This window comes from Centruroides sculpturatus, unplaced genomic scaffold, assembly GCF_000671375.1.
Source record: "Centruroides sculpturatus isolate CEXI.00-Female unplaced genomic scaffold, Cexi_2.0 scaffold1277, whole genome shotgun sequence".
Classification (NCBI taxonomy): Eukaryota; Metazoa; Arthropoda; class Arachnida; order Scorpiones; family Buthidae; genus Centruroides; species Centruroides sculpturatus.
In genome coordinates this window covers 1-15,897 of record NW_019385430.1, presented here as the reverse complement: position 1 = coordinate 15,897, position 15,897 = coordinate 1, and the positions used below count along the sequence as shown (strand labels likewise).

The 15,897-nt window shown below is 30.6% G+C and overlaps 1 protein-coding gene across 1 annotated transcript; it reads right to left on the bottom strand.

Annotated features, from left to right (window-relative positions):
• Positions 1–9,152: 9,152 nt before the first annotated feature.
• LOC111638912 lies at positions 9,153–14,354 on the bottom strand. Its single transcript, XM_023384683.1, has 3 exons — positions 14,042–14,354; positions 10,380–10,529; positions 9,153–9,684 (listed from the first exon to the last, which is right to left on the bottom strand). The coding sequence occupies exons 1-3, from the start codon at positions 14,343–14,345 to the stop codon at positions 9,668–9,670; spliced, it is 471 nt and encodes a 156-aa protein (XP_023240451.1). The 5' UTR covers positions 14,346–14,354; the 3' UTR covers positions 9,153–9,667.
• Between the last annotated feature and the right edge of the window lie 1,543 nt (positions 14,355–15,897).

Below are 15,897 nucleotides of genomic sequence, written 5' to 3'. Positions count from 1 at the left end.
TATATAAATGAGATCCTTTTCTTTGCTTATAATGTTGTGGGTGGGAAGAGCAATTTATGTACATGGGTATTAATGTATTTGTAAATAAACCATGCAAATACTTATGACATTTTCTGAATGTTGTGTGATCGTTGTACTTGTGTGATTTATTGGTGTTTTTGTATTTTTATTATTAAAGTTTATTAATGCTGACAGACGATGTAGTCTTAATTTTTATCTGGTAAGAATTATTTGGCATGAAAAGATAATTGTTTCTTTCATAGGAATATATCTATCATAGAAAAACCAGAATTGGGTATATCCTGTTTCTGAAAATTTCTCATAAGTCAGAATATCATAATAAATTAGTTCATTTTAACTGGATTACAAGCTTTAGTTGATGTGTTAATTGCATGATTACAGAATATTTTAAAATTTCAAAGTAAGCACAGAGTAATTGTCAAATCAAAAAAAATCATTCATTAACACTGATCATTACATTTCATTATTTTGTAATTTCACTACTGATTTTGAAATATGGTAATATGAACTGATATTTAGCAATTAATATGAATTTCAAAATTCAAACAATTGTACGGTGAAATATGTAAATCATTTTCATATATTTTAAAATAAATTACATAATGTATCATTATAGAAAAACAATTCAAATGTTCTTTTGTAAATTTATAATTAAACTGTGTATCATAATCAGAATTTTAAAATAAACAAGCTTTTTCTGATATATAAAATAACAAATCATTTTGAACATCAGAAAATTAATACCATGAATTATATTTTGTGGTTGTTTTTTTAAAATTTCATTTAATTATGCCATTCAAATAGTATGTATTCTTCCATCAGTATTTTTTGTCAATATTCTTTATTATTCAAACAAATATTCCATTAAAATTTATGTCAGATAACTGTACGAGGTCTGTTCAAAAAGTATCGGACTTTTATTTTTTCTGCGTAAACCAATGATGCGCAGGAGGCCTCTTTCGGTGGAGTTGTGGAGGGGACAGTTATGCACAGCCCTGAATTTTTTCCTGCCTGCAGGAAGCGTCAGTCGTTGGCAGTCGGCCTATAAGTGAAGTCATGTAGCGAGCTCTCGTCGGATTCCACTAAGTTGGAAAATGACTGAACAACGTGAGCAGCAATATTACATCAAATTTTGCCAAAAACCTTGGCGATACCCGAGCGTAAACCATTCGCAAGATTCAGCAGGCTTTTGGGGGCGATCCTCGAGGCCAAAAAAAGCGCGGCAGGCCTGCAGCAATATCAAGGTCATGTTGACAGTTTTTTCGACTCTCGTGGGGTGGTGTATCGTGAGTACGCACCACAAGGCCAAACCACCGCAAAGGAGTACTACCAGGAGGTCCTTCGTCGTCTTTCCAATGCTGTGCGACGCAAACGACCGAATCTGTGGTTGATCAAAACTTGGCAGCTTCATCGTGATAACGCATCCGTCCATTCTGCGCATCTGATTCGGGCTTTCGTCGCCAAACACAACACTCCTGTGGTTCGTCATGCTCCGTACTTTCCCCACATGGCTCAGTGTGACTTTTGGCAATTTCCCAAGCTGAAAATGGCTCTAAAAGGAACCCGATTTTAGTCGAGAGAAGACATCGTGCGGAATGCGACGGTCTGGCTGATGGCCATTCCAAAAGATGCATTCCAACAGTGTTTCCAGCAATGGCAGGAACGCTGAGAGAAGTGTATACACTACCAAGGAGACTACTTTGTAGGGGATTAGGGTTTTGTACCTCAAAATCAATAAATGTATTTTTGCCGACCAAAGGTCCGATACTTTTTGAACAGCCCTCGTATTTTCACTGTAATGCAACTTTTTATCTTCATCTGTACTAATTCTATTATGTTTAGACTACAATCATAAGTACTACGTACCTCCGAAACCTTTAACCGATGTGAATAAATTTACGGAGGTACGTAGTATTTAGTAAACTCTGGTGTGTAGTTGTACGTTATTACAATCATAAGGTGGCAAACATTAATAAATCTGAAGAAAAAGTAATTATTTATTATATACTTACCATATCTGTGCTTTTATACTTTTTACAGAATAAATAAATTCCAATTTTTAGCATTCATACATAATATTGAATTTTCTTACATATTATAACCAATATAACAAGGAAATTATTATTTTTATTAACAAAAAATTCTAATATTGGGTCATTGCAAATAAATTGGCTGTTTTTTAAAATTTACACTTCCCAGCCTTATAGTTCAACTTTTTCCCATGTGAACAGTGCTGTATGTTTGCAATTCAAAGAGTACATATAATAATATGTGAATTTAAAAATGTAATCTCATTTATATTGTGAGTTCCACATGGCCAGCCCATCCAAGTGAGACGCGAACCCATGACTGAACTCCCAGTGTTCGGGGCACGAAGAACACTTGGCCACTGGTGGGCACACTGGACATTATTCAACAATTTAGGAAAAGTCAAGAAGCTCAACAAATGGGTACAATATGAACTCGAGAAGAGAGATGAGGGGCATCATTTGGAAGTCTGCCGTTCTTTAATTATTTGTCACAAAAATTAAAGTACTCAAGTGAAATTCTTCTCCATCCACCTTATTCTTCAAACTTTTTGCCAACAGACTCACTTTTTTTAATACAACTGGACAGTTTTTCGGCAAAGAAAGTCTTCAAGGAGAGGGCACAATAAAAAGTACCTTTAATGACTTTTTGGCTTGTGATTTCTATCAAATTGGCATTAATGCATTTCTATTGCATTGGGAAAAGTGTATTAATGTTGGTGGAGACAATTTTGATTGAATATGTAAGTTTTAAATTAAATTAATAAATGTTCAAAGTTGGAAATAAAAATGAGCCATTTCATTGAAACAACCTAATACCATAATTTAATGTAATTTTATTTGTCAATTCAATTTTGTGAAAAATTTCAAAATCTAACATTGCTTAACCAGGTGAGTCAGTCTTTTTTTTTCATAATACTATCCAATTACCTTCCTTCCACTTCAAAAAGAAATCATAATAAAATTAATTAAATGAATGAAAAAAATTTTAAAGGTTTTTTCTGTTGAATTCTCAAAAGGATATAAAAAATTTTTTGGTTCAATACAGTAATATTTATAGAAATCAGTTCATGAAGTTGTTGGTAAAGTCAAACAATTCATAAAAATTGATCTATACATCTAAGGTGAATTACAACAGTCTAAAGTTAGTCCATGTTCAAACTGTTCAAATGCACATTATTATTCAGGTGAGATACTGAGTATCAATCATCATTTTCCAAAGGATACAACTGTTTTAAAATTTTTACATCTAAAATATGGGAATATGGAACTACTTTAATAACTATCATAATTAAATAAACACAGTTAATTCATATCCTATTTTAGGGTGTAGTCATTTTTCAACCTGCACATTTACTAATTTTAAAAGCAAATGTACATAATAAATATCCATTCTCAGAGAGGTTAATTAAATTCTGAATGGCATTAGAAAAAACTGATGTTGAAGTCAATATCCACTGGTGCTGTTAAAACTTAAAAATTACATTTTTCTCCAATTAGTTTTTAAATTTATTTTATTTTGGGAATGTAATCCAGAATAATGATGTCAATTTCATTCAAATTAAAAATAATGCTTTCAAACAATTATTTGGAAGTTTCACCATCTGGTTTTTGAAATAGTCTTCTATACAATTTAATTCTATTATATGTATGACATTAGTAAGACCATTATTCCTATCAATATTAGTCAGAATAAGACTTTCCTTTACAACTAAAATTTTATAAACCAATTATTTTTCCAAAAATGAACAGATTATGAGTAGAAATAATCATCATTTCCTTTCAAATGGTTCATTTACATTATAAATTCTATAAATTTATATATCAATATATTCTTTAGTTTTCTTAAGTATTTTATTTCATTGACAATATCTTTTTCAATTAAAAAACAATTGTGATTATTACAGATATAAGGTAAAGTAGAGAATCAGTAATCCAAATGCCAATTATCCAAACCAGTCTATTACTTTTCAACATTCATGAAATAGTCATGTGACATAGCATATTGATATAAAATTAGGAAACAATAGTCATAACATAATTTGTTTGTGCACCCATTTCCCATGTTTTGTCTTAGTTACTATGAGGTAACTAATAAAGTTGATTTGATGGGTCTGCAATTAAATCATTTTGCAAGTCATATGTATTATATCTCTGCCTGAATTTGAATTTGACAATATGGAATCATTATCTAAAAGAAACACAAAGTTCTCATTATAAAGTGTGTCAACATTTTTAAATAGATAGGACAAAGATGTAAGTAGACTTTATCTTGTTATCTAAGTTTTATAATATCAGTAAGGCTACCATATCATGTTAAAAACAAGAAGAAAACATTCTAAGGTTGCAAACCTTAGTATGTTTTCTTAGAATATTTCTTCACAGCTTAATTTTGAAGTTTATTCTAATTATAAGAAAACTAAGATTTACAAATAAAAAAATTGCATATATCTTCATAGGCTTGTTTTGTAAAAAAAACCTAAAATGTAACACAAAAATTCAGTACTATTCTTCATATACCATTTAGATTTCTGTTTTTAAGCTATTTTAAGATTTCATAACACTGATACAAGTAAACAATTTACTGAACCTGTAAAAATGATTTCTAGAAATTTGTAAAATAAAATGTTAAAATAATTCTTTGATGATCCAAGCAAATCAAAATTCTAGACCAGGAGTTGGCAACCTTTCGTTACTAAGGGTGCAATATAAATTTTAAAAACCATCGAGAGCACATAGTTTAATTTTTGAAAAAAATCACAATGCTGTAATAAATAAACAAAATAATTATGTTTTGAAATATGTATATTTATAGAAAATAATTATTATACATACATGTAATAACTAAAAAATGAAAATTAAAAGTACATACATAAAATAACACGAAATCAAATTAAATAAAATTATAAGTATGTACAAAGGTGTTTCAATAAGTAATGCCTTTTATTTTTTTAAACAAACATTTTAATGTTTACACAAAAATGTGAATATAGTAAATGGAGTTTGAATATTTGGCAACATTATTGCATGATAGGAATACTTGTGCCGCCTGTCATCCATTTCTTACAAACAGAAAGAAAATGACATGCACATTATCATCATCCACGCTCCAAAAGCAGAGAAGTTTTGTTCATTTTCTATGGGGGGCAAGAAATGTGGACAAATTCATGTGGAAATGCGGAAGGTTTACGGTGACAATTGAATGGACTATTCAAATGTCTGTCAATGGTGTGAAATGTTTAAAAATAGTCATCAGTGTGTGATTAATGAGCACAGGTCAGGTCATCCAGTAAGTGCAGCTTTGCTTTAAACAGTCACTGCTGTTGATCAAATGAGTCAAAGCAAACCTCATTCACTTGAAGACGCTGTTGGAAAAATTTGACATTTCAATTGGAATGGCTTAAGATATCATGCATGAGAAGCTGGGGTACAGAAAAATTTGCACACGCTGGGTACTTAGACACCTAATGGAAGAGCACATGGCCACAAGAATAATAATGTCCTTGAGTCATTTGGAACAATATGAAGAGGAAGGAAACAACTTCATTCAACAGATCATCATGGGAGACGAATCGTGGGTACACCATTTCATTGCAGAGACAAAGGAAGCAAGCATGGTTTAGAAGCATCCAAGTTCTCCCTCCCAAAAAATTCAAGGTGAAGCAGTCTGCAAGGAAAGTCATGGTAACCGTATTTTGGGACTGCAGGGATGTTCTATTGACAGATTTTCTCCCTTATGGAAAAACTGAATTCTGATAGTTACTGCAAAACCCTGAAGTGTCTGCGACAAGCTATCCGTGACAAGAGACCACACTTGCAAGCATGCAAAATTCGACTTCTTCATGATAATGCCCACATACTTTGACAAAAGTCCATGACCTCATTTCATCCTTCAGATGGGAAATTCTGCATCAACCTCCTTACATTCCCAATTTGTCACCAAGCGATTTCCACTGGTTCGGTCCATTGAAGAAACTCCTGGCTGGAGAGAGGTTGCATTCCAAAGAGAAGGTTAAATCAGCTGTTTGCAGATGGTTGTGTAGCCAGGAATTGGCATTCTAAAATGCAGGCATCTTCAAGCTGGTACACTGCTGGGACAAGTGCTTGAACTTGAATGGTTCCTATGTCAAGAAGTAGCCTAATCCATAGATTTCATTTTGTATATTTTATATTTTCCTTATGCATTAAAACTTTTGCATAAAAAAATAAAATGCGTTACTTATTAAAACCCCTCATATATTTGCACTTGCATGACTATGGTTCTAGAGGGTTTTAGTGAAATGTGCCATATTGCTGACCCATGTACTAAACAAAACAGTCTTCAATCTCAGTCAATTCTATCTTTTGAACTTTTTTAATGGTTTATAAAACATAGGTGCTTGTAAAATCTAAAAAACTGAAATTATCATTTTCTTTAAATACTTTGTTTATGTTAAAAAAATATGAATAATGCATACAGCTGCTAATTGAGGAAATCAACAACTTTTATTAAATAATAAATCTGAAAAAATAAATTCATATACTTATGTATTCTGTATATTTTAAATTTGTTATACTTGTTGATTATAGCTTATATTTTCTTATTTTAATAAAACTAANTGTATTATTCATTGTAAATATACATTGATATATGAACCTTAAAATCAAAAAAAAATTTACACTTTTACAAGTAGATAATATATATATTTAGAAGAACAAGTTTGAAAATATATTGTAAGATTTCATATCTGGTTTTTCACATCTTCAAATGAAATTTAAATAAAACAAACTCAACCTTACTTGAAATGAATTATAACAATGAACTCTTTGAAAGTAATGTTATAATTGAAAAATGATAAATCAAATTACATAACTAAAATGAAATAAAAGAAATACAAAAATAAAATATACTTTTGCCATTTTTATTCTTGTCTAAAGTCTTTCAGCAATTAGCTATTATTTTTATTACTTTAGAATTAGAGAAAGAGACAGAGAAAATCATATAAATGTATCAAGATTATTATAAAATATACAAATCCAATATTCAAATTCTATCATAATTCTAACAATCCTATCAAAAACACAAAGCAAAATTCAAAAACACTATGTACTAATTTTGACTTATTCCAGAAATCAAAAAATGTATTAAATATTTGCTTACTTTCATATTACAGGTATACCTCACTTTAAGTCAGTAATTGGTTCCAGGAGAGGCAACTTAAGTCAAAAAACGACATAAGTTGAATTTACTTGTCACTAGGCTAAACCACAAATAACCATTCCCAGTTCTGTATTTTATTTATAAATGCATTTTTAATAATATATGGTTAATAAGAATCTATTTTAAGCTTGCAAACAAATAAATTTAAGTTTTTAATATAGTACAGAAAAAAAAATTAATCTAAATTTACAAATACATGTAAGTACAGTATATACTTGTAAATGTACATGTTTACAATTTGGTGATGTTTACAGTACAGGTAACCCCCGTATAACACGGTAGTTACGTTCCAAAAAATTGCCGTGTTATGCAAATCTGTGTTATACGAAACAAAGAACTAATAGGAAAAGGAGGGTTAGGTTCCAAAAATTAAAAAACATGCTAGTATATTTTCATAATTAAGATAAATATCTTCATTAAAATTTTTTTAAGTGATACATATTAATATAAATTAAACAATGTTTTCTTCGTCATCACTAAAAACACTATTAATTAACCGAGAGCGTTTTCTTTTTGGCAAGTTATCCTTATCCTCTGAGCATTTTTCTGCATTATCTTCAGATCCATGCTTTACCTTTTGCAAAATGTATGTAATTTTAGATTGCTTGCTTCTAGTTAAAAGGTCTTTATAAATTTCCTTATATGGTGCTAAGCACTTATGAAGAATAAAGCAAGTATGGAATAAGGGAAAAACATTCGGCAACATCAGAAGCAGAAGCGTCGCGATCTGGCAACATTGAAACAAGTTTCGAGAAGGACCACGTGTATCGACAGAAGGCGAGAAGAGAAAATTTACATACTTAAGTACTAATAGTTCACGAAAATAATAATTTTCGTGAACTATTATTACTTAAGTATGTAAAAATTTATTACATTTCCTGTTGTAAGAGGGTTTTACCCAATTCTCGAATCGTGTCAGAGTGAATCCGTGCTATAAAAGTACCGTGTTATACGGGGGATGGTACTAATTCTCGAACCGTGTTAGAGCGAATCCGTGCTATAGAAGTGCCGTGTTATATGGGGGTTACCTGTACATTGCAGACTCTTTATTTGTGAATGTGGTTTCTCTAAGACATTATAAAATAAGATGATTTTTTAAGGTTAAATAACAAATACAGTTATTAAAACTATTTTGCAATAGTAGAAAAGATTTATATTAAAGTTACCAATATCGAGTGGTGCTGACGACGACACCAAACGGTAGATGTTAGAACTACCGTGGCAAATGCCAATAATGAGCATTTAAAGACTGCTAAATAAGAGGACAATACAGAAACACAGATGTTTTCATGTTTTGTTCTCTAGGATTTATGATGATTATATTAACATTTATTGTAAATGTACATATTTTAAAAAGATTTTATGTGCTTTTAACACTTTTCTAGTGATATTAGGACTTCAATAGTTGTGGCGGACGGACGTAAAGTCGAATAAAATGACTTAAACTTGATTTTTATTTTTCCATATATTTTTTTGACAAACAACGTATAATTGAGAACAACGTAACTCAAGGTATACCCGTACATAGATTTATACAAATAAATCTTTGTTTTAACTAATTGCAGCAATATCTTAATTTGCTCTAGAAACATAAAAAGAATTCAAACATTCAATTTTGTTAATGCAATCAAGAACAAAACAACTAAAAGCATTTTATCACCTGTTTTTCTATTCTTCTCAAAGCAGAAAAGAGTTGAGAATAAAATATGTAAATTACTTACTAGTGGTGGCTGTCATAACACTTTGAATTTCACCATCATAAATGAACATTTTTTTACAAGAATCAATAACAAAATTTAAAAATAATTTATAAAAGATTTCAATAATAATATCTAATACAAAATATTTTTCTTTCCATTCTATATATATGCATTATCTATAACAGTTTTAGAAACTGAAATATCAAATTAAATTTGATTTTTTAATCTTTAGTAAGCAAAACTATCACTTTTGTATACTTAAAAGGAAAACTAATGAACAAATTCAGTCATCTGGGTATCGACAAAATTCTATAGTCATTATAAGTGGATTTAAATGTTGTAGTATTTAATTTGTTAGACAAAATGCTATTACTCATCAATTTCATTTTCTAAAATTAGATATTACTACATCATATCCTTTACTTCTTGCCAGATAAACAATTTTATTTCATCAATGTCCAGCATTTTAGCAATCATGGAATTTTTAAGACTCAAATGCAACAACAGTTATTTCATCTAAAACAATACAATATATAAATATAAGGAGTGTATCAATGGACTCACCATTATCCACACTTTTTGTAGATATCCTCACGTTAACGCAAGTTTAAATTATTCCATCATTTGCTAACCATATATTTAAAATTCCTTTACATGCACTAAGTTAATGATATCCTATTAGTCTGGAATGCATTAATTGAGGATTTTAATCATTTTCTTTATTCAGAGTATTTATCTGCAAATAAAGTTCATTGTATAGCATGATACTCCAACTATATAACAAATTTTAGACCTAGATGTAATGAGAAATGGTTTCTTGCTCCTCCAATTTTCTTACAAATAAGTCAATCCTCACATTACATCAAAAGCTAAAGCTGGTTAAAGGAAACCAAGTTACTTTTAAATAATCAACAATCATTCTATACATTCAATTCACATATACATCTTCACTAAAGTACATCAACATTTATTAAAGAATTAAAAATGTTTGCCTCTTACAAGCCAATTGAATGAAACACTCAAAACAATAAATTCAAATTTGATTCCAGACATCTAATAGCTGACAACATGTTTTAAAATATTACGGAAAGCAGGACAATAAAATTTCATTTTTGAATAGACAGTTAACATCAAAATCAGATATGTATCAAATTACAAGCAGGATATTATTTTAAACAAATTTTCAACTTAACAGTCATTATATTATCAAAGTATTATAATTAGAAGTCACAGTTGCTACATTAATACATTTACATAAGAAAAAAACTGTAAATAGAAGTCCAATGTATAAAACAAAGTTACTGATGTTATTTAAACTAAGCTGGATAATTATTGCATTACAATTAATTTGATGAAAAAATTTTTGTAATGCAATGTAACATCAAATAAATTTATTAGAAAACATACTTAACATTTAAACTATTAACTTGCCTTTTTGGTTGGTTCCTTTCTTTTCAATTTCTTTTTTCTTGTCTATCTGTTTGTTCACAGCTATGGAAGAACTAGTGTTTGATGAAATATCTTTTACAATTGTCTGAGTTTTCTCAGGTATATATGATTTCTGCTCCTCCTTCTCAGACACTAAAAATAAAAATAGAAAGTTTATAGCAATTTTATATGTGACATATAAAAAGTTATATTTCAATTTCTAAGAATTTTCAAATTATCTACTATTGGTATAATTATCAGTCAAAAAAGAGTGACTTTATAGTTATCCAGAGTTGATTATTGCTATAGAATATCTTTAATGTTATTCTAAAACTAAATTTCTTAAAATGTGACTAAAATCTTAATTTCATTTAAAGTTGAAAAAGTTGTTCTTACAAATACAAATTTTTTTCACAATTAGTTATGAATAATAAATTTAATTTTTATCAAATACATAAAAAAAATACAGCTTATTCAGAAGAAAACTGTCAAGAGGACATTGAATTTTGATTGCAAAAGTCAAGATTTCTTTGGAAAGAGTGAAGTGGGTATTCCATTCTTAAGGCTCAAACTCATCTTAGGTCATGTCCAAAGACAAGTTTCATCAACAGTTATCATTCTGTCTAAAATGTGAAATCTGCTGTCAATGTTTCAAACAGCTTAGATTATCATTCTGGAAGCCATTTAATCAACAGTTAACATTTGGGAAATGAACTTTGCACACACCTGGTGCATTTCCAAATCATTGGTTACTAACCCAGAGGAAATTCCAGTGACAACCATAATCTGATGACTGGTGTCATTGGAAGATTGCTCTTATTATGGCTAACATATCTCTGTTCCAATGTTGAGGGTTGTCCACTGTGTGCCTCATCATCCAGTGACTCCTGGCCACTCTAAACAGAGTGAAGCACTTGTAAACTAATGTTTTCTTCAAACATCACTGTACACTGTTTGAAGGGCTCAAAATTTCTGCAGTGGTTTTGCCCAATTTAAACATGAATTTGATGTTTACCATTTGCTTAAATTGAGACATTACATAAACGTTTACAGAACTCAACTGGATTGCTAGCTGTACACACACCATCTGCCAATTGCTGTAGGTCAAGTTGTTTTGATATTTTATGGTAATTCCATAAACTTTTCAAAAATATTGGTATATTTCAAATAAAAATAAAATTTTTCCAATTTCTCATAAGAAAATTATCCCAGATTGAACAACAGGAATAAAATGTTTTAAACTAATAAACAGACAATAATTAATCTAAATTGGACATGAAAATCTGATGAATTTGGTTATTATACAGAAAATTACTACTCACTACACCTGTATAACAATCACATACACTGAACCAATTTACGGTGTGGTACGATCAACTAACCAGTACAAAAACAAACGTTTTTGAACCTCTTCTGGGCTCTCCTCCTCGGGGCACCTCCCAATGATCATCTCAAATGATTAGAGGCGATGCACATCGTTAAATCCTCTATCAAAACCACGCGCATAAATTTTAAAGAGGAGATGATTTTGTCGATGGCCTGGCAAGAGTTGATACACAGCACGCTTTAGCCGCTCCTAATATCTGAGCAGGCTGACTCGTCACACATGTGCGACATACAATTTTTAAAAGAACTGTTCGAACTCAAGAACGAAGTTATTTAAAAGGCATTCATTAATCGAATTTACAAGCTAAAGCTGTAGGAACCTGATGAAGAGCCCAGAAGGGGTTCAAAAATGTTTGTTTTTGTACTGGTTAGTCAATCATACCACACCGTAAATTGGTTCAGTGTATGTGATAGTTATTATACAGGTTGTCCACTTAAACATCTATCCAGGAAAAAAAGATCTTCCAGCATTGATGAGAGTTGCTAGTTCCAACTAAAGGGAAATCAATTTAAGATGATTTAGCATAAAATACAAATAATCTTTGATTGTAAAAGATAAAGACAATATTGAAAAAATTTGTACAGAAAAGTGAGCTTTATTTTGTTAGAGAACATGTTCAAAACAACTGCCTTCAGTGGCACTACAAAGATGTAGATTGGTTGAGCCTGGCATTATGAATAGAAAGTAACATCCCTGATGTCACCATTTCTTTTCTCTTTCCAGTCCATCAATATCATGCAGTGCTGCTGAATATGCATCATATACTGATGCTTTTAGTAATTAACAAGAAAAAGTCCAGATCAATCAAATCTGGAGAACATCATGGCCAAAGAACAAGACTAAACTGTCTTATCCAGAGTGTCAAAATGATCTGTGATTCAATGATGCACACATCTGACTGGGAGTGAAGCACAGTGTCCTATTATGCTGGTACTAAACCTGCTGTAGTTGTGCCAATAACAAGTCAAACCATTTGTCCACTGTCAGGGTTAGCAAGTTCAGATATCAGGGTGCCATAGATGAATACAAAACCAAGAAGCTGCTCACATCAAATTCTGCACCAGACATTTAAAGTAAAACAAACTTGGTAGTGTATCAGTCCATTCTTGAAAAACAGCACCTTGTCAGTCCATAAGATGTGCTGAAAAAATTGTGATTCATGCTGTAAATTTAACATTAGGTTGCACCACTTAAATATCTTTCTAGCATACTCTACAGGTTTCCCTGATTGAAGATAGCAGCATGAGTGCCTGTCAAAGTGATATAATATCCAGTATTTTTGTGTCTACTGCACATAACCTAACCTAGAAAGATCTCTTTTGCCTGTGGACATATGTTGAAGTGGACACCCTGTATAGTGCTTCTCAAAAGTACTCAGATTATAATATGGTGCAGAAGATGCAATACTAATGTTAATCATTGAATTATCTTTTATAATTTCTACATTTAGATTCTATTAAAATAAAATTAACAATCAAAATTATACAGTCTGTAACACAGATCAAGTATAGGAATTCCTAATGTTCCTGACTTACAAGATGTATCACATTTACATTTCTTTTAGAAATAGAAAGAAACCAATACAAAAAATTGGCATTAATATAAACCTAAAATGCACTCATGCCAATAATGCAGAGTTCTTTCAACAATGTCAAAACACTGTTGAGAGAACTATGTTTTGACTGTCAAACAAGCACCACTGTCAAACAAATTCAACATAGGAGACCAACAGTGAATATTACAACACAAGGCTGCAACTCAACATAAATGTTCTAATTTCACTTCTATTGCTTTTTGAATAATTACAGTATATATTATCTATTAAAATGTGTATTTATGTTAAAAAATATTTAAAATACTTATAGACAGTTTTAATTATCAAAATATTATAATATATACATGAAAATATTTCGGGGAATGGAACATAACTCATTCAAATACGTAACTTGTATTCCATTTACAACACTTCTTTTGGGGATGTAGGATTTCATCATAAATTGCAGGTTGACTACAAAAACTAATATGAAATTCTGTCATATTTTCTGAATAGTCATTTTTATCTTTAATGCATCATATTAACCTGACTTCTAATAATTGATTTATTATTACTCTAATAAAAAATAAATACATTCCTTTCATGTAAGTTGTGCAATAGCCTATAACAGTTACCAATAATTAAACTCTTCAAAAGTAATTTTTTGTGTTAAACTAAATGTATTTACTTTTTACTTTATTTTTAATAAAAAATTTGAATTACTCTATGCCTATTTATAATTACCTCCATTAACTTTATGCTCTATAACTTCTGACTGCTGTGTATCAAGCTGGCTACGACTTGGAGTGTACTGCTGAGAGTGATTTGTTGGAATAGTTGGAGATTTAGAAGCCGAATTAGTAGTACAGGTTGTTGATGGAATGGATGCAGAATTTGTAGATGAACTAGATTTATAATGACTATGAAAAGGTGCATTGGAATTATGCTGATTTTCAACTGAAGTATGAGATCTACTTGTTGCTGGATGCGTGGTAACTTGAGGAGAATTTCGAATTATTTTTGAACTCTGCATATTTTTCCGTCGCATTGGTGGTCCATATCTATTAAATTAGAATTTTTATTTTAATAAAACTAATTTTACTTATTGCCATTTCATTTCAAATAAATAAATACATATTGCTAATCTCAGGAAAGCCAATTTTTCATTAATTAATTGAAAGGAATGTTTCCAGTCAAACCTGACCACCTTCAGATTACTGTCATTTCCTTTCATATTTCATTAATACTTTTTACTAATAATTGTTTTAAAATTCCTTCTGAACTAAGGACATTAAGAGGACTTTTCCACATTGATCATGGGTTTAGCCATTTCCACAATTGAAGTGGCCAGAATTTATATATCTGAAGTTGATCCACCAATGAAATTTAATTCAGTCTGGAATTCAGGTTCCCAGAAAGATATCAAGAAAATCAGAAAGTTGTAGCTGAATTATGCTATAGAAGTGATTTCATTCAAAGAATACAAACAACATTAATCAAAATAGTAATCAGTTCTATATTGTTAGTTATTACTCAGGACCATCATTCAATCAGTTTTTGAATGACTATCTCAAAAAAGAAAAAAGGCAGCTGCTTGAAATTTCCTTTGCTTTTAAGCAGCTACCTTTTTTTTTTTGACACTTTTGACCATCAAAAGTGTCAAAAAAAACATGATTTTGCAAACATGAAAACAGGTAAAAATCTGATGGCATGACATTAGATTTTTACCTGGATGGATTAATGAGTTTCCAACCCAGCTGCTGTAAGTTAAAGATCAACATCTTACTGATATGTGATTCAGTGTTATTTTGATGGAACAAAACTCTTTTCTAATAAGCTAATGATAAGCAAGTTTCATCACTCTTAGCAGCAATATATATTATAAAGCATATTTCAGTAGTTATCACTGTCAATCATTTTGCTTGATACCTTGACAATCTCAGAACATACACAGCAGACATCTTGTTGCTCAGAGCCTGCATAGATTTGATTTCACTAGACATTATATAGACATCTAAGATAGTTGAATTTCCAAAGTAAATTAACTTCTTGTGACAGATCACAAAGCAATCAAAGGAGGAGCAATTCAAATATCAATTCAGCAGCAATGTTCACTTGGAAATGTGTTATTCTTATTCTGTTCAGTTAGGATGTGCAGCTTCTACTGTGTACTTGATGTGTTAGTCACTTCAGTGCCTTGCAAAACCATTAACTGAGCAAAGCCCAGTACAGAAGCTATCCCATATGATTCCAGTATCCTCAGTGACTAGTGGCTTCATCATCAATAACCTCCTACAGTTGTCAAGAGCATAGCTTATCTTCAGTACTGTAGTCCCCAAACCTAAACTGAAGGAACCAATTTCTAACAATGTGCTCAGATGGCCATTGTCACCTAAACTTTTTACCAAATTTTTGATGATCTGGTTCACAGACAATATGAACTGAAACTCAGAGACTGGTGATCTTTTCATAAACTTCTTGAAAAGTTACACAGTTTTGTATATCTCGTTCATGTTTATATTTTGAGCTACCAGTTGAAAAAAAATCTTTTTTAATTCTTATGCAAATGCATCAATGTGATTTTCTGAATGCTTTTTTCT

What these genes read in the sequence shown, in the direction of transcription:
- LOC111638912 (XM_023384683.1), bottom strand. Translation starts at nt 14,345, where the DNA reads ATGCGACGGAAAAATATGCAGAGTTCAAAAATAATTCGAAATTCTCCT. An exon ending in AGAGCATAAAGTTAATGGAG is followed by an intron (nt 10,530 to 14,041) that starts GTAATTATAAAT and finishes TTTTATTTTTAG; the next exon opens with TGTCTGAGAAGGAGGAGCAG.